Source organism: Polyodon spathula, chromosome 15 (genome assembly GCF_017654505.1).
Source record: "Polyodon spathula isolate WHYD16114869_AA chromosome 15, ASM1765450v1, whole genome shotgun sequence".
Lineage (NCBI taxonomy): Eukaryota > Metazoa > Chordata > Actinopteri > Acipenseriformes > Polyodontidae > Polyodon > Polyodon spathula.
This window is the reverse complement of record NC_054548.1, coordinates 5,248,248-5,272,952: the sequence shown is the minus strand read 5'-3', so window position 1 is coordinate 5,272,952 and position 24,705 is coordinate 5,248,248. Positions and strand designations below refer to the sequence as shown.

General features: G+C 34.3%; 1 protein-coding gene across 3 annotated transcripts in view; it reads left to right on the top strand.

Moving 5' to 3' along the window:
* LOC121327894 (protocadherin-9) overlaps positions 1-24,705 on the top strand; it is a 214,077-nt gene that overhangs the window by 30,772 nt on the left and 158,600 nt on the right. For 2 of the 3 annotated variants that reach the window (XM_041272212.1, XM_041272210.1), the window contains exon 3: positions 396-497. The exons of the other annotated variant lie outside the window; for it this stretch is intronic. In XM_041272212.1, the coding sequence (XP_041128146.1) occupies positions 396-497 (102 nt within the window). The remainder of the gene's footprint in view (positions 1-395; positions 498-24,705) is intronic. 3 annotated transcript variants of the gene reach the window in all.

The window sequence follows — 24,705 nt, the reverse complement described above, 5'->3', positions numbered from 1 at the left end:
TGTCATTAATACTTGTTCAGAGCTTACATATAAATTCAAAATACATTGATTGTGAGTTGCTTGGATGTGCTTAAACCCAGTGAACTTGTATAATACATTTGTGGAGGTTTGGGTTTCATTCCAAATCAGCACACGTGTGGCTATGTCCTTTGGTTCAAGTTTGTGAGCACTTGTCATTAAACTGGATGCTGGAGTGGATACCAAGCTGTTTTAATTTAGCATATCTCTACTCTAGACCGCTTACTGGTCAGCGCTGTGCAGTAGGGCGATCTCTTTGCGTGACAGTACTGTCCTTCATTGAGGCAGAAGCATCTCCACACAGTCCTAAAGATAACTCAAGGCACCACACAATAATTCATTGAGGTTAACCCCATTTTCTTGAATTTTCCATAAAGGGAACATTAACCCACGCCCGAACCGAACTGAATCCTGAATATCTGGACCTCCGATCCCGAGCAGACCTGAATTCCGAATATTGGACCCCGTGCACACCACTAGTGAGTACTGATGGTCAGGTTTCTCTTTTAAATATTTCAACCCTCTTTCTACTACATGGAGGGATTTGTCTGCTATTAGCAGAGTTACTGCAGAACTGCAGTGTCAATCTCTTAAGAACGACATGCTCAACAACAGTAGTGGTTGCATTACCTCATTAGTCCACCACTCATTCCAAGAATCTCTCCAAACCTTTGAGAGTGACAACCAGGTCCTCAAGATAAACTTTAATCCGTAAGAAGCAACCAAAAAAAACCAAAAAAAAACATTATTGATGGAGAAATGAAATAATGTTTCAGCTGAGGGTATTCATAAGGGGTTGGTTGTCATGTTAGCATGACGTACACTGACTTTTAAAAAGGTTTTTATTACTTTGAAGGATTACTATGTTGTAGCGGACACATTGCAGCATTATGGTCCTTCCATGTGACACTGGGGAAATAATGCTCATTATTGGTCACTGCAGGAAAGCAATATCTGAACCCTATTTAGTTATCACGACGGGTGTGTTATTCTATTAGTGTTCAATAATTCTCTTCCCATGGCACCTCCCATATACACTGGCACATATGTATATTATTATTATTATTATTATTATTATTATTATTATTATTATTATTATTATTATTATGTATACTGTAGGATTAGAGAACTATCTGGAGCTATGGGTTGAAATGCATGCAGACTTTTAATGCATTTGTACAGCTGGAGTAACTGAGCAGGGGAGATGTGGAGATAAGCATATCTGTATACAATGGCAAATTAGATTAGATTTCTCCTAACATACAAACAAGTTTTATTTATACAGATGTATTGCTGTGTAGCGAGAATGACTAAGTTCATTTTGCAACATGTTTTATGTTCGTATTTAACCTTGTTGTCATTTATATGATCCACTGTAGTAATTGAAGTTGGGTTACATGAACATATATCACCTACCATCAACAACAGTGCTAAAACAAACAACATGATTTAATATAATAATTGGAGAATATCTTGAGCCCACCTGCATGTTCTTGTTTAACTACACGAGAATGCTGTCTGTATTTCACATGAGCAGTTCATCCATCTCAGTTTAGAAAGCTTTAATTAAACTCTTTGCTGGAGACCTTAGACAACTATTTTCTCCTTGATGCAATCCAAGTGATTAGCTGGCATTCTGCTAAATGCGTCAGAGTCATAACATGTTGTCCCATGCCTGTTAGGAAGGGTGTTAAAGAACAGTACAGTTTCCAATATGTTTTCTAAATAGTGTAGATGAGGTTCCACTGCTGTTACCTTTTTCTCTCATTAACACTTTAAAATAGTATCTGTCAGCCAGTGGACCACTTATTTTTCTATACTGTATTGAAAGAGAGACAGATTGAAATACTGTTTTATCTTACCTTAGCTTGAATGACTTCAGACATATACGACAGCTCTGGGGCCACTGTTATAGAGGCCCTGGGGGAGCCAAATGGAATTTCTATACAATGTCTGTTGCTGACATGAGGCACTTTCCATTCTGATAGGCATGGCTATTAGTCCCCTGATAGCCAGAGGGTAATAATTATGGCTTCTATTTTTTGGACCCCTAACACACTAGAGACATGTATTCATTATATGAATGATGAGTTTTCTCCCTTTGGTACTTCTCTGGTCTTATCTTAATTCCTAACTTTCATGTGGAAATCTGAGCATCTGTATACTGTGTATACTGTATATATATATATATATATATATATATATATATATATATATATATATATATATATATATATATATATATATACTATATATATATATATACAACTACTGGTTGTATGCCTACTACTATACTACTACTACTAATAATAATAATAATAATAATAATAATAATAATAATAATAATAATAATAATAATAATAAATGGTTACAGTTGACAGTTCTAAGCAAGTTGAAAAATTGCAGATTGAAATCATTGAAGCAATATGAAAAAAAGGTTAGAGGGGCAAAGATGCTGTTTTTTTTCATTTTTATATACAGTAGCTTTCATACAGTACATTCAATCGAATCATTCGGATTACTATTGAGTTATAAATTATACATTAACAAGTCAACATTTTAACAATGAATTCTGTCACTTAAGGCTGATGTATAATTATCTAGCCAGTAACGTAAATATATCCCCAAAACAGGTAATGTTTTCATAGCTGGTACTGCAGTACAGCTGTACAGCTTGTTTATTTCAGTGTGTTAATGTAGATTCCTTTGTTTATATTAATGGAAATTTCCATTGTTGTATTATAAAGCCATGAAAAAAGGATAGAGAATTGTTGTCATACTTTAAATAATCTTCTGTCGATTACAAATGCAAACAGTAAAGCACGACATTCTCTATTCATACAGATAATGCATATTTACATGCATACCAGCTGTGGCATGGTATGTTTTTATGTCTTTCAATTTATTTTAAATGTCTATTAGTTATGCATGTTATACTGAAGCTGCTCATTCTCATAAGAGGCAATTTAGGAAGATGCATTTTTGAATATTTACTCAGCCTAGTTATTTGAAAGTACTTATATATGATTTAGCTGTACTCTACTTACAATGATTACGGCACAGAGGATGGTTTTAGTTAGGTTTACCTATTTAATTAATATCTTCATATAAAGCCTGTGGTACAAACACGGTATTGGCTTACCAGTTCATGACTGCACAACAAATGTCTACAGGCTTGACTGTAGTCTTTTTTTTTTTTTTTTTTTTTTTTGAACTGTACTATAATGTACACAATAGGGTTGTACAAATCAAGCCCGGAATTTCAATTCTGACTTACTTTAAATGATTACAACATATACTGGGGCCATATAATAATGGCAACTCAAAGCTGGAAGAGAAAACATTTTTATAATAATCCCATACTCTGGTCTAATTAGGTTAAGCAAAGCAGCTTAGGGAAATTAAAAAATACACAGCATGTCTTAACATAAGTGTACACTTATTAAAATTGCCATCACGGTACTTATGATACTAACCATAATGGATCAAGAGTAAAGGATCTGTCTGAGTATTTCATGAGCATTACTTTTATATTGTAGCATATAGCTTTGTGCTCATGACTATAACCGTTTTGTTAATTTATGACTCAGGTGTGTTCACTGGTTTTGATTACAACAACACTGTTAGTTTTACACAGTTGAGTGGTGTACACAAGGAATAGACAGTCTAATGCTGATACATTGCTGTTTTAAACAATATCTTGCTTTTTTTGTGTTGGTCAGCAGATTCAAGAGCGTAATTTTCAAATGCATTTTTAAACCACTTTATTGTTAAAGATTGTCTATTTAATAAAGCATTCACTAGAATCTTCACAACACCACAGTGTTGAACACTGAATAAATAAACAAAAAACAAGTGTTATTAAAAGTAACTGTATTTACTGTAGTTTTGCCTCATACACACTAACCAAACAATGGGTGATCACACACGTTTTCAACATGTGAGTGTAACTCAGTTCTTTCCCAGGCCTGTTTTTTTTAAGCAGTGCTAAAAGGGATTGTAGTTATTGAAACACTCATTATGTTGCATCTGTGCTGCTGTCTTTTGTGTGCTGGGTGTCAGTGCGCTGATATGAAGCTTTTGCTGTACTTTGCTTATTGGCAGCCACCCAGTTCACGAGTATGCAGGTTAGTAATTATCTGCTTCATCTGACAGCAGTGTGGAAGCATCTTTAAAGAATGCAAGACCAGCTCAGTTTGTTTCTTCAAGAAAGAAGAATCACTAAAAGAGATATCACATGTTTAGCATCCACTCGAAGCACCACGCCTTTGTATTTCTGTTTGGGCAGCAGAGGTTCTCTTGTTGTGCCTGAGGGCACATCACTGACTGAATTTTGGACATTAATGTGCCAGCTGGTTGAAATAAATATCAGCAGTCCCTGAGTATGTTTGTAATTAGATTCAATAATATTAGAACAATTTTATCCCAATATAATATCAAATAATTTATAGGCTCATGGGGATTACATCTTGTCATATGTATACTGGCATCCGACAGGCATTACACATTTGTGACATTTTAGAAAGAAAAATGACATGCATTTTTTTTTTTTAATTCTATTGTTTCTTAGGAGACCAAAAGAATGTGGTGATAAACTGCTCATACTGTAACTGACAATTAAAACTGTAATATCAGGCATATGCTTTGGGGTTAAGGTAATCAAAACCTACATTTCTACATTTATGTTGTTATTTACTTAAATATATACTGTAATATAGCTTTCATTTCTAGGTAAAGATATCTGTTTCCTAGGTATTCAATATACAATAATATGAGAGTTTGTCAACCATAGACACTAATAAATAAACAGTGGGATATTCTGTAAATACTCTCAGGGAGAGTCATCTGCATCGAGTCATCTGCATTGCACAGCAATTTCCTGTAATGCAGTCTTTGTGTTACCTGGGCTCTGTTAAGCTAAAGAATACCATTACTAACAATATTGTACTCCACCAGTGTTGTATGCCAGTGGTATATATTTCATATGCAAATGTTCTGACATTTGAAATGTCAACTTGCTTCTATCATAAATATATCTTAAATGGAGGTCATCTGAAGCCAAATTAAATACTTTCTATTCAGGACCAAACTAAAACAATGTTCTTTCTGCTTTTTTACATATGGTAGTTTTTCCACCCATAACTTAATTGTGACATTTGAGTTGAAACAAAGGGCCCTATTCACAAGGCTTTAAAGGTAAAATAAACATACGAGGCACACAGTGAAAAAATTCTCTCACCAAAATGTGGTTCATGCTATTTGGTTTAGTTCTTGTTTTGTTTCTGTTTTTCAATACATCCGTAAACTGTATTATTAGAAAGTTTGAGATCTGCATGGTTCATATAGCAATATGTTTTCTACTTTTCTCTAGTCCAATAAAACATGCTTCTAGTTCATACAACACCTATGGAAGTATCTCTGTAATCTCATTATACCTCATTAGCAGCTGCTAACTAAGCAAAGGCTAAGGTGAGACTTATAATCAAATTAGTCTTATTTAGGCTATTTACTTTACCATGCCACCAGGTTGGGAAATTTAAATTGTATCACATATTGCCTTGGTTAGGTGGGGGTGTTACATATTTAAGCCTAGTCTGGGATGTAGCTAAATTATTTTTTTTATATGATGTAGCTTGCTACCTTATATAATAAAAACATAATATCTATTGGAAACCTTCCATCTCTTAGACAGTAATAACAACTTCAGCTGTAGCTGAATATTATGATTCAGTTATCTCAGCTTTAAACTTTTGTCAGGTGCATGAACATAAAGCTGATGAATGTACAAAAAGCATAAGTAAACAGTGATCTAATAAATTAACTACGAATAACACATTAGGCTTAACAGGTCGGCATGCTTGACAAAGTCAAAATCAGAAAAATGCACAATATTCAGCCTCTCATTTAATTCTGCTCAGTTTATGATTAGCTGTAATCCTTCTGGACTTGCAGAACCTGGTAGGCTTTATATATAAGCTGCTGATTCCTTCAGAAATCACTCCAGTATATGAAATTAAAACGAGGGGGTGGAGGGCTCAGTGAAGGTGCAGAAGCAATTAATAAATAAAGGGGGCGGAAATAAAAGAAGTCTCCTGTGGTCAGCCTCCTGCTCTCTAAAGACATCATTATCTGGCTTTGTGAGTTTATTGACCTAAAACCTGCACCGATGGGACCTTAATATGACGTGGTTCAAGACCTAAGTTATTATAAGCAAGGATGGGTGAACTAAGACTTTGAAGTAGTTCTTCTTTTGAGGGCTCAGCCACTTGGGATTTGATTTAAATGTAATGTGAAACCTATATCAATGAATAAATGATCCACCTAAACAATGCCCTATCCAATATCCTCTATGTGGGTGGGCGGTTATTATACAAAAAGTACAGTAGAAAACCTGAATAGTTTTGATTTTCTGTTAAGGTGCCAAATTCAAACTTATAAGATTCATATTTGTATTTGAAAAGTTTTACCTTTTTTGGTTTTGTGAGAGAGATTTTAATGAACCATGGAATTGTTCATACATTGGATTCTGCGTCAGCGTGAATGAAAATGGGCAGTTGGGTAAACATCAATAAGGATGCACCTATTAGTTGAATTAACTGACTCACAGATTGCTTGCGTGGTGTGCTGGTTTATTAAATTAACAAATACAATGTTTAAACAAATCAGAAAACACAAAACACTGAGCAAAACAAATGGCACATTGGCCAAAATAAATAGACAGACAAAACAGACAGTGGACGAACCCCAAACAAGTATTGTGCTGGTCCTTCCAGCACGAGTAGCAATTGTTATTTTAATTCTCTTTGTTACATTTTTCCTCTCTCTCTCTTTCTCTCTCTTCATCTCTCTCTGTCTCTCTCCCATTCTTCTCTGTGAACACACCAACCCTGTGTGTGTAAAGCACACTCTTTTATGCATAGTCTGCACGTGGACTAATTGTGCACTCGCCATGCCCCCATACAAATACCAACTTTAATCTGTGCATGAACTGTTTGTGCAATCCCTGTGCCTAAATACAAATATACATTTTAAATCACCTCTGCTACATAACCCACACCCCGTGCACCAACACATACACACAACATAAAACACAAAATACGCCACACTGACCAACTGCATTCCACAAAATGCACAAAAGGGGTTGAATTTGATAATACTGGAGTTTGATAATACTTTGATGTTGTCTTGTTTTATTTTTAATTTAGTTATGTCAGTGGTTGAAATGCAGCTTTGTCAGCAGAACCCAGTGAAATCTGGGCATAAGATTCAGTCTGACGCTACGAACGCACCACCTTGCGTTCAAATCGTAGACGCTGCAGACGACTTAGTAGATTTCAACTTATCAGCGTCAAGTTGGTGACATCACTTGCGTTCAACCAATCACATGCCTTTCTCTTTCCTTTAGACTTTTACAATTAAATACAATTTGCCATTTGTTATTTGAAATAAGTTATACTTGTATTGATGTAGTGGAAAATGTCTAAATAACTAATAATTAAGCATGTACGGTACCATAAATAAACAGATAAATAATCAGAATGAAAACTAACAACTCAGGAATTTAAACCGCCTTTGAAGTGTGTCTCTCAGCAGCCTATGTACAGTGTTTACTGAAAGCGGGATGATTAAATTGAGCGGGCCAGCTCAACAAAGTCTGAGCGAATGTCAGTGATTTTACCATGAAACTGAATGGTGCTGTCAATCACATACTAATTAGTTTTAATTTTTTTGGATCAGGTGTTTATAAAAAAGAGGCACTGCTGTTAAATGCGGCTGTGTGCACGACTCCCCAGTCCTCCAGAAGAGTGTTGTCTTTTTTAAACCAATTAACTAACGCAGGGAGCAGATCGCTCAGTGTGAACTACAGCTGGCGTCCGTTCATAGCGTCCTCCCCAATCGAATTGTGTAATTGGAATCTTGCTTAACAGCTTGATGGTTGTTTAGATTTTCAATGTGTCAACAGGTAAGCTTCAACTGCTTTTTCAGGTTTTGATTAATAACTTAGTATACATTATTTGTGAAATGTTATTCAACTTTCAGGTAAACTTTATGTGATTTGTGCACTTATACACTGATATATGAATAATTACAGTTTTTGTCATGAGATGAACTGTAATGTAACATTTGCAGTCACTGACAGGGCTGCCACAAGAATGATGCATTGTAGTACACACTTGAACACCGAGAGGGTACTACTTTTGGAATACAATTCTGACGCATTTCTTTCAGAACACCAATTAAAGATTGCTGATTATAGTATAAATGTATGTACACAGGGAAAATCGTACATTCACTTGGAAATTTAAAACAAATTTTAATCTTGTGTTGTGTGTACCTTGCCAACAGTACCATATATTTTAAGTACTTATGGATCAGCACTGTTCAATTTGGTTGTGGAGTGTAATGGTATGAAAGTATTGTGCTTGGGTGATTTGTATGGATTTGGTCAGGAGTCCCCGTCCGTCTTGCTGAAAGACTCCCTCAAGCTTCGTTTGTCCCCCAGAGAGATATGCCGTTTCAGAGCTGGTGAGGAGAGGAATGGTGGGGGCATTATAAGAAGTGATAACAGTACATAATAGATTTACTGTAATTGTTTGTGCGCTCTATGTACTTAAAGGGTTTACTGTCCACAGAGGTCACATTTAGAAACACTGCATTAAATTATAATTATAATATGGTATGCTTTATGTGTAGGACTCAACATTTTATAACAATATAGGCAAATTAGGAAAGGGAACTATTAACGAATACAATTTTTTTTTTTTTTTTTTATATTACAATGTGAATGCTCAAACTTTTCAACCAACATTTAAGACATGTATTAACCTTCAGGGGTATCCAGGGATTGCATGACCCCATTTATATTGGTGCTTAAAGATAATTGGCATTTCTGATCATAAGCCAGGACAGCGGGAAATGAGCCAAGCACTATCTTTGACCTGATCCAGCAGTTGGCCAATACATTGCAGTAAATGCAAGTCCATTCTTTTTCATACAGAGAGCATACAAATTATGAGGTGCTTCAAAATGCATCAGAGATGTTTGTTTGCTAAGTTACAATTGTTTCCAGCATGTTTTTTTTTTTCAGTAAATCAATTAATTATTACATGAACCAGATCATTCCTGCATTGTGGCTGGCCTAGCATTGGTAAATACTTCTGTGTACTTTAGTACTTGCTACAGGATATAATGTGAAAGCAACTGAAAACTGCAGTGCACTATTAAAAAAAAAAAAAAAAAAAAAAAAAATACAAACCCAGATATCCTATTGTTCTGGGTGCTAAGAATGCATACATTGTTTTGAGCAGTAGGTTTGTACACTGTACTCCCTTTTTAATCAAACTGTACAATATAAAGCAATACTTATAACTATTTTCATACTCTTTACCTATTTTTGATAAATGGTCAGATATCTTTAATATTGTTGCAATGGGCTTTTTTTCAGTTTACGTTTTTTTTTTTTTTTTTTTTTATATATATATATATATATATATATATATATATATATATATATATATATATATATATATATATATTGTTTTTCAATAAAGTTTTTTTTAAACAAATACATTCCTTTTTGTTAACTCTGTATAACTTGCTACTTGCTCTAATAAAACAAGCATTGGCTTCTGTTCCTCCTCTAAACAGTAATTAGTTTCACCAAAAAAGGCAAGCCTCTGTGGTAGTTATTCTAAACAGAACATCAAAGACAAGCCACAAGTGTGCAGAATGTTAACAACATATTAAGCAAATTAAATACAGACACTGCTGAAAGTGATTCAAATGGATCTGGGGGCTCTTATATGCAGATGTGACAACTAGATTTTAATGAAAATCTTTGTTGAGTAGCTTTAACAAATTAAATGAATTCTGTAACTAGAATTAGGCAGAATGTTTGTTAGTGGGTGGGGTATATGATGTCCAGGTTGTTTTGTTCTGCTGTGGTTTTGTGGCGTTGTTAGTATAGCACTCTCAGATTCTCAATATAGAGCTTTATTTTCAGGTGCTGTATAGATTTTGTATATCTTCTTTTTCTTCTTCTTGAAGCTCACTTTTCTTGTAAATGACACAAAAAGGGTCACTATTGAAGAAATAAACAAAATAAACATGAGTGGGTGTTTTCCACTTTCGGATTTAAATCATTTCCAATGATGACAGGGGACAATTATTTACCTTGAACTTGTAATGATTCACCTGGTACCCCTCCGCTGAGAACTGTTTGAAGAAAATAGCTCCTAAAATATTAATAAAAAAAAAAAACAACAAGAGTGACATACATATTGAGAGAAAAAACAAATGTTATTAAACAACATTATTAACTTTTTTACTTGCAATAGTTGCTTATAGTTTATCTGGACTGCCTCATATCTGGATGGAGTGATATTACAGGACTGTGTCTTTTTGTCGTTGTTGAGGGATGCTGAGCGGCAGGCAAGCTGACAACCTGTGAACTGGCTGATGCAAGAGGTTGCTTTCATAGTTGCAAACTATTTTGGCTGGTTTTGAGGCACAGAATATCAAAGAAAATCTGCAACTGTACAGAATGTTAACATGTTATTATGAGAACAAAAAAAAAAGCGCAGCACTAATTGGATGATTCAGTGGATTATAAAATACATTTGGTTTTTAGTATTTGCTGTCCAATGGATGTGAACTGAGCTTTCATTACGACAAGTCAACATTAAAAAGATGGTACTTTATTTAAAATTTGATTTACAGCTGGTGCTGTGATGTAGCAGTGGGCATTATTCTTCTGATAGAAGCCAAATAGAGCTGGAAGCTGATTTTCAAGAAATAATTATTCCATCTGTTGAGTATACAACCGTATTGTGTGTAGTTGGATATATTTAATACAGTATAATAATCTACTGTGACAACTACAAAGCCTACGTCCACTGCTATTAATCTTAATGATAACTATAGGCAAACCTATGTACATTTTTACTACTTTTGGATTTTTCAGGTAAATAGAATACACTCTGGCCATGTCCTGGCAATGTCGTGGCAGTCAAAACTATCTTCTTGTAATGTCCTATTTCAATTCAAGTCTTAAATGTTATTACAAACATAGTTTAGAACATATCATGAGACAGCCCAAAGGAATGCAAACATAATGAAGAGTGTTCTATCTAACCACGTTGTACTTAGTCCAAGGCTGACTCGAGCATCTTTTTTTTTTTTTTTTGAATATGAAATATGAAATTGTTTGGCAATTATTCACTTTTTTTTATATATTTGTGGTCATCTTGTTTTTATAATATTGTGAAAGTGTTGGTTAAAGAACCCAAAATAACAAGAGTTATAGATTATTATTTAGAAATATTTTGACATTTTCCCAAATCATTTCCGAACATGTAGATGTTTATTTGGATTTGAATTCTCAGTAGGCATTCCATAATTCATTCCACAATATTCATGTCATTATAAACAGTGTAGTTCATGCAGATTACTTGCTGCAAAGAAGATTGTTTGATGTATTGAACTAGCAACAATACTGTAGTTTTACTGTCATTGGTAACCACAGATCAGTTGGGTTGGTGGATCTATGGTACCGGTATCTAGGGAATGTATTTTAAAGCCTAGAAGGAAATATACTTTTATTAAAGTTGGCTACATATCTTTTTGCTTTGATCTTTAAAATTGATATTTTTTACTGCAATCAAATGTATTGTATAAACCTGTAATGTTAACTTAAATACTGTCAGTATGTTCAACAGCCTTTTTAAATAGTTTGACATTAGTTTGTCGTAAACCGATGTACTGCCTTTTTGTCTCAGTTCTGTTGAAACACTTTTTTTTCCTATTGAGACTAATGTAATAAAATGTGTGCTTGCAGTGAACCTGCCGAGTGTCTTTGACATGAAGTAATTGTTTAATATGTGAGTAAAAACCCCTTAAAACCCTTTGCATGATTCTTTAATGGCACTGTCCAAGCCATGGCATTTTTTAACCAACCCTAATCCCACAATCTAATGCCGGAGAAATCCCCTGTAGACAGTTTAAATATTTCTACTTCTTTCAAATTAAGAAATCCCAAATTTAAAATGGTCTGACCTAAAGCCACTGGTTTAGTTTTAGCAGATATACTCACCCTAATCATCTGTGATTCAATTTCATATTATCCGAATCAAACATGCAAGGTCATTTTTGTTATGCAGTCTGGGAATTATGTAGAGGAGAGAATAGTTAGAGTGGTTATAGTGATTATTTGGAAGGCGTCTTCCCTTTGAACCTAATTTCATTTGAATCTAGTTATAAGATACCAACAGTGAAAGCTGCAGATATTTAATTTACATTATTGTCATACATTTTGCTTTTCTTGGAAGAAAATGAAAATGGCGGGATTTTGGTGTAATTTTTTAGTTTAATCCCATGATCCCCTCCCTACAATGGACTACCAAATGGCTGATTATACTTCTGTGTGTGTGTGTGTGTGTGTGTGTGTATGTTTGTATGTATTTATCAGGTTATTACCAGCAGTGTTTAAATCGTACTTGTAACTGTAACCGCTATCTTGCCATTCAAACCATCAAAGCTGTGTTAAAAAACAGCGGAAAGTGACGTGATGTCATAACCAGTCAGCAGCAGTCCAGATATCATAATCCTGCATCCATCCTGACAGATTGTTGTTTTCTGAATTCAAAGGGATAGCTGTAAGTTTATAATCTTGAAAACTACCTTGATAACAAATAATTGACTGAAGTTTCATTCTTTGCAAATAATTAATTCCCTCCTCCCCCAAACCAAAAAAAAATTAATAAACAAATGAATAAGTAAAATTATTTATTTATTAAATTAAATTGTGAGGTATTAGTGGTAACAAGATGGACACCCAAACAAATATAAATAATTTATTAAGACACAAATCTATGTCCGTATCTCTCCAAATTAAGCCAAGATGAGCCGATCAATCCTGATAAGAATATGAGAATATAATGGACTCCAATCAGGTTTTAAACTTGCATTATAGACTGTAGGATTATGGAAGACTTATTACATGCCTTTATTGAGTACCATGTAAAGTAATCAAAACAATGACACTTTCTTTAAATGTAAATCAAATCGAATTACACAGCTTATTTAATAACCGGTATTTTATCATTGCATGATTATAGACAATAGACAGTTATTGCAAATATTTTTTTAGACAACAGGTATGAGTCAGACTAGTTCTAGGATACAAGTGTTCGACTGATCAGATCTACCTGCACAATGGGAGCATTCTCTCAAGGCAGGGCTGAAAGTCCTCTTCCTGAGATGTAATCCCCACTCTCTGTATGAGGATACCTTGTATTGTGTATACCTCTGTACAAAATGTATGTGTTCTAAATTAATTGGCTGTCTAACCCAAACTGTGTTCTGCTATAATTAGATCTGATACAGCTGTTGCTGTGCTCTCATTGTTATGAATCTATCACTGTCATCCTAGAGCCTAGCGGTTTGGCTGTGTCTCAAGTTACATGAACGTTTAACCCGGTGTTATGTTCCAAAGTACACAAACTTTTGACTCATCCATATCTCAGCATACAATACATTTAATTTTCCACCCTTGACTGTATAGCTATGTTTTACTCCCTACAAGACTGCTGAGGAGTGCATTTTTCACATCATAGAAAAATCCAATTCATGGCATCAACTTTAACATTTTGTTTATTTATCTTGCTGTGTTCTCCATATCAGCGTGGTTGAAGTCGCCTGCTTTAAAAAAAAAAAAAAAAAAAAAAAAAAAACATAGTATACAAGAGGTACCTCTCAGAATTCCATTTAATTTCAAATTCAGTTCAAAATGGTGACATCACAATTGGCTACCTTCCTATCCTCAGCCACGAAACAAGAACATTGGACTATATAAAGGTGGTAATTAATGATAGCTGCATTTTTAAAGTTGTATGTTAATAACAAAGCAGTATACAGTCTAATAGAGTTATAGGTCTGTGCATGTCTGCTTATGGTTTATATCTGCCTCCATTCATTCCCTTGTAGTCTGATATTTCCCACATACACAGAAGTGTGTTGTCCTATAACTCTATATTATATAATGGCTGGAATAATTTAAATGCTGTGATTAGCTGAACAAGATTAGATAGGGGCTAAACACCTATGAAGATCAAAGCGCTTATGGGTCAACAACTTAAAAACTAATTTGCTGCTACACTTCTCCATTCTACTGTGCTTATTACAGAGAGAGTGATAATGGCTCCAGTTTGTTTTTAATTGAAGCTGCAGACTAGGGAGGAACATGATGTAGAAGTGTATGTTATACGAATATCTTTTTTGCACATATTTAAGTTCATGAGGATTACAAGGATCATTGTTTTCAGTGGCAATACATAGAATATAGAAATATCACAAACTCTTGAAATAAAGTATACTGGATAAGGAACAAGTCTAGTGTCGGTACAGTTTGTCCGGTATGTCCTGTGATGAATCAACTCTTTAGCTTGATTGGTTCAATTCTGTGGAATAAATTAACAGCAGCTTACCGTTCCCTGTACAGTACAGTTAAACCGTGTTTAATTTATAGTCCACAATTTAGTTTTCTTGGCAGTGATTCATAAATCTCTGTTTCATCTTGACCTCCACAGCATACTAATACTTCATTGCCTCAATAAGAAGGGATCTCAAGGTGGGAAAGTTTCAGATGATGAAATTTTATAAAAGCACCAGCAGAGTTACAGCATTATTGGAAATACAGATATGTGCTTCATTGGTATTCAGTTCATGGGTCATTCACATTTCATTAGGTGAACCCCGGCTTCTTCTGTAATGGGAAGTGGGATTATCTTGTGGGATACATATAGAGGTGCTCCATTTGAACCTTTCAAGGGATGAATTAGGTAAAGAAAAAGGAACATTAAAGTGGTTATTCTACGGTGTTTTGGGTTGTATTTTCTTTTTTTTTTTAATTATCTACTGAGGTCACGGAAATCGTGAATTTGAATAAAGTCTGTGAAATCTTGAAAATAGATGTAAAAATACATCTGATTAGGCACTGTGTTGATTTCTATCACAAATGCAGTATGTCATGCACAGCATTTACGTGTAGCTAGAAGAACAATGCAGAAGTTTACCAACTTACAAAGGCTTTCTTTACAATATGCTGTTTCAGAATCGTGGACAACTCTAACTGTATGCTTTGTACTCTAAAGTAACATTTAAACTTGTCAGTAGTTAAAAGCAGTTGTCTTTATATTATTGGTTTTGGTGTACTGTTTAAAAGATCTTGTGTATGTTAATGTAGCTAAAACAACATTATTTGGTGATCTTTCTGTGAATTATTGTTTTTATTGTCACACCTCGTGGCCTTATCTCTAGCGTAGAGGGTAAAGCAATCATTAATACATTAAATTTCCCCTCTGCAAAAGTGTATAAAAATGGCATGCAAATACTGCCTCTCTCTATTAATCACAACATGAATATGATTTCTGTTAATCTAAATATTGTTTTTTATAAAGATTGCCGAGAAAAATGATAACATGCAGTAAAAAGCTGTCTTGAACTATTAGAACTATAAGACATAAATACACATGAGTGGTTCCAGATTAATCATAAGCACAGATCAGACTCATTTATCAGTGTTACAAACTAAAGGCTCAATTATAGGATATGTATGAATTAAACTGTGTTTTCTTATCAATTTTTATTGTACTGCAGAGAATCCCTTTAAAATCAGATCAGCAGTTCAATATGAAATGTTATGCTTTATGATACATGGTATAGTCTGCTGGTAATAGTCTGCTGTGGTCTTTTTTTACATTACATTTACAGAGATTTATTCATTTGACCTAAGGAGTTGCAGATCTAAATGCTGCCACAAATTCAAGAAGGACCCTCTCTGACAATTAAGAGACCAACACACACTGTTGGATGTTTAATTTCATAACCTTAGTACACAACCTTATTGAATGAAAAATAAAAAGTGGCAGTATTTAGATTCAAATCAATAGACCTCACAGTCTAGTAGTTGATATAAAAAATGGAATATGGTTTAATGGTCTTTACAAGTTGTTTTGAGATAAGAATGAGCAGCTCTAGTCATTACATTGCAGAATATTCAATTCTCACCAGCCATGCTGTTAAAATAAATACACACAATGCATTAGTGATGCTATCTGTTGAAATTCACACACATCTGCAGTTTTTGGACCAACGTTCAAGGCCATTTAAGCTGCACTTGGGAAAATGAATTGCAAACTTCAGTAACATTTCTTATAAGACATGCAGGTCAATATATTGCTGTTCATATTCCATTAAAAGGCCATGGACCATTGCCTATTGTGCAGACACCAACCGGGAACTACAGGAAAGTGTGCCTGATATACAGAGCACTAACTGATTAACACTAGACCTGCTGCAAGAAAGTGACTGATAAGCAACAGCACAATGTGCACGGGTCCCAAGTTTAAAGTAAATGTAAAGGCACATTTTAAAGTAAATGTAAAGGCACATTTTCCAAGGGAAATAAAACAGTTGTACAAGAAACAACTAAGTTGCTGGAAGGAGCAGTGAAACATTGCATTTCTTAGATTCCTTTGTATTTGCTTCAATATCAGGATATGTTCTAGGAATATGCATATATATAGTTCAGAGGGATGGAACATCTTTGACTTCCCAAAAAAGTGTTTAATATCTACAGTAGTTTTCATATTAGGTATTTTAACCAAGTAAACAAAAGGATTCAGATCAGACTCAGGTGTATAATTGAAAAATAGAGCTTAAATCAGTTTCTTTTACAACTAGTGACACAATTTTCTGTGGAGGTGGGTTTTTATTGTTAGTTTTTATATACTATGTACAGCTATGGCCAAAATATCACCCTATAGAATTATAAAGTACAGCTATGGCCAAAAGTTTTGTATCGCCCTATAGAGTTAACACATTTTTGCTTCGTAAAGTGGAACGAAGCCTGATGAAAACTGTCACGTTAACATATTGAATTACATACCATTTTGTAGTTTTCCATATACTTAACGAAAAACTGATACAATTGAAAAAATGTGACATTTCAAAATGTATGCGTGTGTTTAAATGATGTCTCAACCCTAACATTCTGTTTGGCCATAGCTGTATAATGATTATAAGAATTAGTACTGGACATATTGAAGTGAAGACATGTATTGTGAGCTACTTGCTCATTTCCTATATGCTGTGTTTGTTTCATTTCTTGAAAGAACAGAGAGCATGAATAGGCTGATGTTTAAGCTTGGCTACAACATAATGTCAAAACAAAGCTAAAAATATGTTAGAGATGCTCTTTCCTACTTTCACCTGAAGAAGAGACCTGGAGTCTTGAAAGCTTGTGTGTGATAAAAAGTACTCTGTGCATAACTGTTAAGATTATAAGAACATAAGAACATAAGAAAGTTTACAAACGAGAGGAGGCCATTCAGCCCATCTTGCTCGTTTGGTTGTTAGTAGCTTATTGATCCCAAAATCTCATCAAGCAGCTTCTTGAAGGATCCCAGGGTGTCAGCTTCAACAACATTACTGGGGAGTTGATTCCAGACCCTCACAATTCTCTGTGTAAAAAAGTGCCTCCTATTTTCTGTTCTGAATGCCCCTTTGTCTAAACTCCATTTGTGACCCCTGGTCCTTGTTTCTTTTTTCAGGCTGAAAAAGTCCCTTGGGTCGACACTGTCAATACCTTTTAGAATTCTGAATGCTTGAATTAGGTCGCCACGTAGTCTTCTTTGTTCAAGACTGAACAGATTCAATTCTTCTAGCCTGTCTGCATATGACATGCCTTTTAAGCCCGGAATAATTCTGGTCGCTCTTCTTTGCACTCTTTCTAGAGCAGCAATATCTTTTTTATAGCGAGGTGACCAGAACTGCACACAATATTCAAGATGAGGTCTTACTAGTGCATTGTACAGTTTTAACATTACTTCCCTTGATTTAAATTCAACACTTTTCACAATGTATCCGAGCATCTTGTTAGCCTTTTTTATAGCTTCCCCACATTGTCTAAATGAAGACATTTCTGAGTCAACAAAAACTCCTAGGTCTTTTTCATAGATTCCTTCTCCAATTTCAGTATCTCCCATATGATATTTATAATGTACATTTTTATTTCCTGCGTGCAGTACCTTACACTTTTCTCTATTAAATGTCATTTGCCATGTGTCTGCCCAGTTCTGAATCTTGTCTAGATCATTTTGAATGACCTTTGCTGCTGCAACAGTGTTTGCCACTCCTCCTACTTTTGTGTCGTCTGCAAATTTAACAAGTTTGCTTACTATACCAGAATCTAAATCATTAATGTAGATTAGGAATAGCAGAGGACCTAATACTGATCCCTGTGGTACACCGCTGGTTACCACACTCCATTCTGAGGTTTTTCCTCTAATCAGTACGTTCTGTTTTCTACATGTTAACCACTCCCTAATCCATGTACATGTGTTTCCTTGAATCCCAACTGCGTTCAGTTTGAGAATTAATCTTTTGTGCGGGACTTTGTCAAAAGCTTTCTGGAAATCTAAATAAACCATGTCATATGCTTTGCAATTATCCATTATCGATGTTGCATCCTCAAAAAAATCAAGCAAGTTAGTTAGACACGATCTCCCTTTCCTAAAACCATGTTGACTGTCTCCCAGGACCCTGTTACCATATAGGTAATTTTCCATTTTGGATCTTATTATAGTTTCCATAAGTTTGCATATAATAGAAGTCAGGCTTACTGGTCTGTAGTTACCTGGTTCAGTTTTGTTTCCCTTTTTGTGGATCGGTATTACGTTTGCAATTTTCCAGTCTGTCGGTACCACCCCTGTGTCAAGAGACTGCTGCATGATCTTGGTTAGCGGTTTGTAAATTACTTCTTTCATTTCTTTGAGTACTACTGGGAGGATCTCATCCGGCCTAGGGGATTTGTTTATTTTAAGAGCTCCTAGTCCCTTTACTTTTATGACAAGTTTAATACTTCTGAAGTTGCTTTAGGTCATAGTCTGTCTGGAATTTGCTCAAATTAAACTTGTGGCTACGGTAATAAAAAAGTAAAAGTTGTTGAGCAATGTAGATACAGTATATATATATATATATATATATATATATATATATATATATATATATATTATATATATATATAGTATATATATATTTTCATTGATAAGAAGTAGACTTGATAGACTATCGCGATAGCGCTTACATTTTCAAACCCCACATTCCCACAGACACTCATTTTATACTCACATGACCTTTACAGTAAATACAATGTATTACATTAAACATATCCCACCCAATCACAACCAGTATCCAGCATTGCCAGGTGCGCTCTGTTGCTACAAATGAAGTGCATACTGCATGCGAACTAAGGGAGCCTGGTGCTTGCATAAAGAAGGAGAAACATTGAGTGGAACAGTTTGCATCACTCGATTTTCAAGGTGTGGTATCCGAAGCATAATCAACAAGTACAGAGAAACAACATCTGTAATTGACAAACCCAGGACTGGAAGACCCAAAAAGCTGTCTAACAGGGATGAGCAATACTTAAAGATAATATCCTTAAGGAATAGAAAGGAGACAAGTGTTGAATTGACAACAGATCTGGCAGAAGGCATAAGTGTCGTTGTCCATCAAATCAACAGTACGAAGGTCACTCTTGAAATCAGGACTTAAAGGATGTGTATAACTATGTCTATGTCAAAAAAAGTGAAATTCATGGAAAATCTATGTTTTGAAAAAGAATGAGTGCATTTTTCACATAGTATTTTCTTTTTCTTACTTTCTCTGGTAACTTCATCAGAATTGACAAAAACATTAGATGATTTATTGAAGGGTCTTAGCTGCATTACTCTTATCTTTCCTCTGCTTGGAAATAGTCAGAGATCTGTCCAGCCCCACGAGAGGTAAGCAGTGGATCAGAGAATATAATACGTATTCTGAGCACACATATTATTCAATATATTTTGTTGTCTTAAATGCTAGCAGTTGGGAGTGCAGACGAGCAGAGACCACATATTCAGTTCTCAAGTGAGACTTCCCAAGATTTCAGAATCTCCCCTGTAACCTCTAGTTGCCAAGCACTTTTCAATCAATTCTTATATGTTCATTATTTCTTTTCTCATAGTCTTTACTAGCCATTGGCCTGTCACAAAAGTATCCTGGCTACTGGTAGAATCACTGCTGCTGGGTAAAGGTAGAATCAGTTCCAAGGGCCGTATTCACAAAGCTGACTTAAGTCTAAGACTGGTCTTAAGTCATTAATTTGTACTTAACTCATTTTACGAACAAATCTTAATGGAATTTTGGTCTTAAGTAAGGTCTTAACTTTAAGACTACCCTGAAGGAGGTTTAAGTCCAGATCTGCCATTGAAACTTTTTTTTTTTTTCTGCCATGGCACGACAGGTGATAGTATAGATTTATTTGATGATAATCCAGATGAAAATTGCCCTAAGCGTGTTTTTGTAGACAGAAGAACCCTATTGCAAGTTTTTAGCAAGACTGAATTGAGAAGCCGATACCATTTTAATAGGTCAATTGAAGTCCTAACAAATATTTTACATACCGATCTATCGCCTTCAACTAACCAAAGCAATGCAATTCCAGCTTTATTGCAGGGATTTTTTTTATTTTATTATTACAGTATTGAATATGTTGTTGCAATGTAGATCATACCATTAACATTATAACTATAATAACAAGCAGCACTAAAAGCACGGCTTGAGAGGAATGAAGACTTAATTAGCAGAAGTAGAAACATACAAAGTAATACCAGCTCCATTGTAGTTTTGTGTTTGTTATCTTTAGCGTTTTCTTTTACTACATTAGCAAAAAATATTTAAAGATACAGTCAGCACTCACATATCCGACTCTATAAAATGTTGACTTCAGTGACAGTTAAATGTGTGGGATGCATATCTGATTATTTCATTTTGGCCCGTTCCAACCCTTGTATCTTTTCTTTGTGTGTTACCTGAAAAACAGACAATATCAAAAATACATACCTGAAAGGGCTGTGTTTTAAAATAAGCAGGCTTCCATTTAGATGCACTGTATTGGTTTTGTTGGTACAGTACTATATTTTTAACAGTGGTAATAGTATTTTAATTCAGAATGATATGATTCTGAAGATACCATTTGCCAAAACGAAAGCGATGACAGATTAACTATAATGCAGTACATACTTTTAAATCCGGTACATATTGTGGCGGTATGTAAAATTTCCCATTAATGACCTAACAGCAAAATTAAATCTAAATGTAATCCATACACAGAACTGCGTAAAACATAAAAGGTAATGCAATTTAGCAAAACCAAAAGATAAAAAAAAAAAAAAAAAAAAAAAAAAAAAGCAACACAGTTTCCAGAATTAAAACATTATCCAAAGTCAGTATGCAAAATTGCAGAACGTAAGATAAGGCCATAATGTCACAGGTCACCTTCAAATGAAAATATACAAAAGCAACTAAATGATTAAGATTTAAAAAAAAAAAAACATCACAGTATATAAAACTATTTAATGATTAACTATTACATTACCGTAGCTTGCCTCATTTGCTTTGTTTTGGCTGCATTTTCATCAGGTGAAACTGGAGGATGCGCTGTGTAACTGCACAATGTAAGACAGACTGATTGGGCACTAAAGAGAATTATTTATTTATTTATTTTTAAACGCAGGCTGTGACAGATATTCAGATAAATTGTAACATTGAAGAGATGGACTTTGCATAGTGGCACTGGAATAATTTTTAAGTGGGGGTGCTGAAAGCCATTGCACATTATAAAGAAAAAAAAAAAAATATATATATATATATATATATATATATATATATATATATATATATATATATATATATATATATATATATATATATATAGGGCTTCTGTTTTTCTGAATTTAGTTTTTCAGTGCATATTTTTAGCTATTTTAGAGTTATATGTAAATTGTTTTTTTATGACTTTCGATTTTTACTGTATAAAATTATTGTTTTTGGGTACTTTAGTTTTTTTATGTCACAATATGTATAGCAATGACAGTGCTTGCACACTTCAATTGTACCTTCTTTTCCTTTGTTCTCTTCCTCAATTAAATCCTTATGGTCACAGGCATAATATTCTTCTTTGGTTTTTGTGTGTTTTTTACATTTTGCCAAAATCTGCAATTCTGCTTTAAATCCCACAAGCGTGTCAATACTCCCTATCATATTGTACTATAGCTTTAAATCTCGTGGGCAAGATTATTTTGTTTTAAATCTTGCAAGAGTGTTGCAATCCCCCAATAGAAATGTAGGAATTTGTTGCCACTCAGTAGTGTGGGGTAGTAGGGTGGGTTTAAAGTATTCAAAATGAATCAGTGCGAGATACAAGTCACAAAGTTATTATTTATTTTATTTTTTTCACGGGGAAAGGGGGCAAGTCAACATGAATTGAGTAACTATTTCCAGAGCTGTTCCAGTTTTAAATGGATATACACTGATTTCATTTTTTTTTTTTTTTGTATCAGCGGTGTTTAATCGTTTTTATCAGTTAAAACCGAAAATCAGAAGACCTATATAGAATATACTAAAGTTTACATCCACTTTTCATCCGACTTTTAGTGCTATGTCAAACTTATAAAAATGTAACAACACATTGGTACTATGGCCCCTCCATTAATCCTGATGGGTCCTTATTGTCTAAATGTAACACTATGTAAACCTTTGAGAAAGTTTCACAATCATGGGAACTGTGTGATTGACATCAACTCTTCAACTGCTACCAAACACTAGTATGAATGTGTTGCTAATATATCTGTTTGTGAAAATGCAAATACATCATCCTTTCCTTTGTGTTTTCAATTTTCAAATCATGAAAATGGCAACTTTAATATTGATATAATGTGATGAATAATAAAAGTACATCAAAATAGCTTTATTCTTTCTTCAAAACTGGACACAACTAGAACTACATTCACACACACACACACACACACACACACACACACACACACACATCTACAAAAACCCTAATGCAACCCATATACAATATGTTTTTAAGCTATGCTGCAATCTTTAAAAATGAAGTTTGAGTAGCTTGGGTATCTTTGGAAACGTTTTTAATAATCATGTGTCAAGCTGCCTTTCCTTGCTCTACTCACATGCATAAATACCACCGTGTTGTGGTTTTATTTACTGGTGTCTGATGCTTGAGAGTTCCTGATGCCCTTGGGCACCCTTGACCATTACCTACATTTGAAATAGCGCCAACTCATTAATTCGCATAGACTCGGAAAAGCCCGGATAAATTTATTCGATCTCACATTTAATAAAAAATTAAATTAAAAATTGACTTATGCTGTGACATGCCTAGTATTGCCATCTCAAGGTTTAAATTCCAGAGCCATTGGGCCTTTTTAAGAAGGTGACATGTCATCAATCTTAAATGTGTGTGACAAGGCCACTGATGTCTCCCACAGGCGCTTGTTTAATAATTAATTTTTTCATTGCTGGCATATTCAGTAAATGGATTGCAACATTTAAGCTCAGTTAAAAGGGAGCAGGAGCTCTTTATTAATAGAAAAAAAAATGGATTTATGCTGGAAGATCCCAAGATAAATCAAACAAATTAAATTTCACCAGGGCAAAGAGTTTTTAATAAAAATATACACTTTGTAGATGTTACAAATTGGGAGCTGAGGCAATTTGTCAAAATACTCAAGTATTTCAACAGCGATATTAATTTGGATATTAAATCCGCCTTATGAAGGAGGCATAATGAAGAGAGTATGAAGAGAGTTATGTAGTGAATCCAGGTACTGTAGACTGTGTGCTACATGAAGCAGTTGGTACAGCATACAGTTCTTCGATATTAAGATGAATACAGTGTTTGGCAATGCTCAGACACGGGTTACCAGTTTTCATGTTTTAGGTTTTGTACAGAAATGGAACAATGGGTGAAACAGTTTTGTTGCAAATTATATTTTTGATGGGCGTTTAAAATAATTTCCCAGTTTAACCGCAGTGAGTGTGATTTGACTAAGTTCCTAATCCTTGCCAGGTTTCTCTTTTTTTGAAAATTTGAATATATTTAAATGTTCTGCCAGATTTCCATGTATTTTTTTTGCTGCACTTAATCCAATAGGTTATTGACAAGTTTTAGATTTTGAGGTGAAGTGTGACAAGTTAGCTTTATCTAATAAAATACCATAGAGATGGATGATGTATTGGATCAGTAAAAGGTTATGGCCTCCGTATTATTCTGCTCTTTATTGAATTACATTCTTGGTAGACAGCAAGCAGAAGCTCTATATATTAGGTACCAAATGAGGGTTTCTTTTTTTCTGTATACAGTAATTCCAGTTTTAGTGGAGACTTACTGAATAAAACATGAATTTGTTTTCTGATTGTAAAGATTCACTCAGTAAGATTACTAATCCAGATATAAACTGGATATTAATTCAGGTGCTTGTGAGTAGTCTATAGTTGTTTCTCAGTCAAATCTAGCCCATTGTGTTAAAAGCTACCCCATTCAAACCCAAAGTCTGGTAGCAAATACATAATCCATTCTTTTGTTTTTAAATGTTTTTAATCATAGAAACGGCAACTACAATATAACAACAGACCTACATACAACATAAATGCTGTACGTACTGCGTATACACACACAGCTATATTGTATTTTGTACACTTTGAATGATCAATATTACATACATTTTAGTTTGGTTGTAATTTTTAAAGTGTGTTCATGTATATTAACCTGGATACAAATCC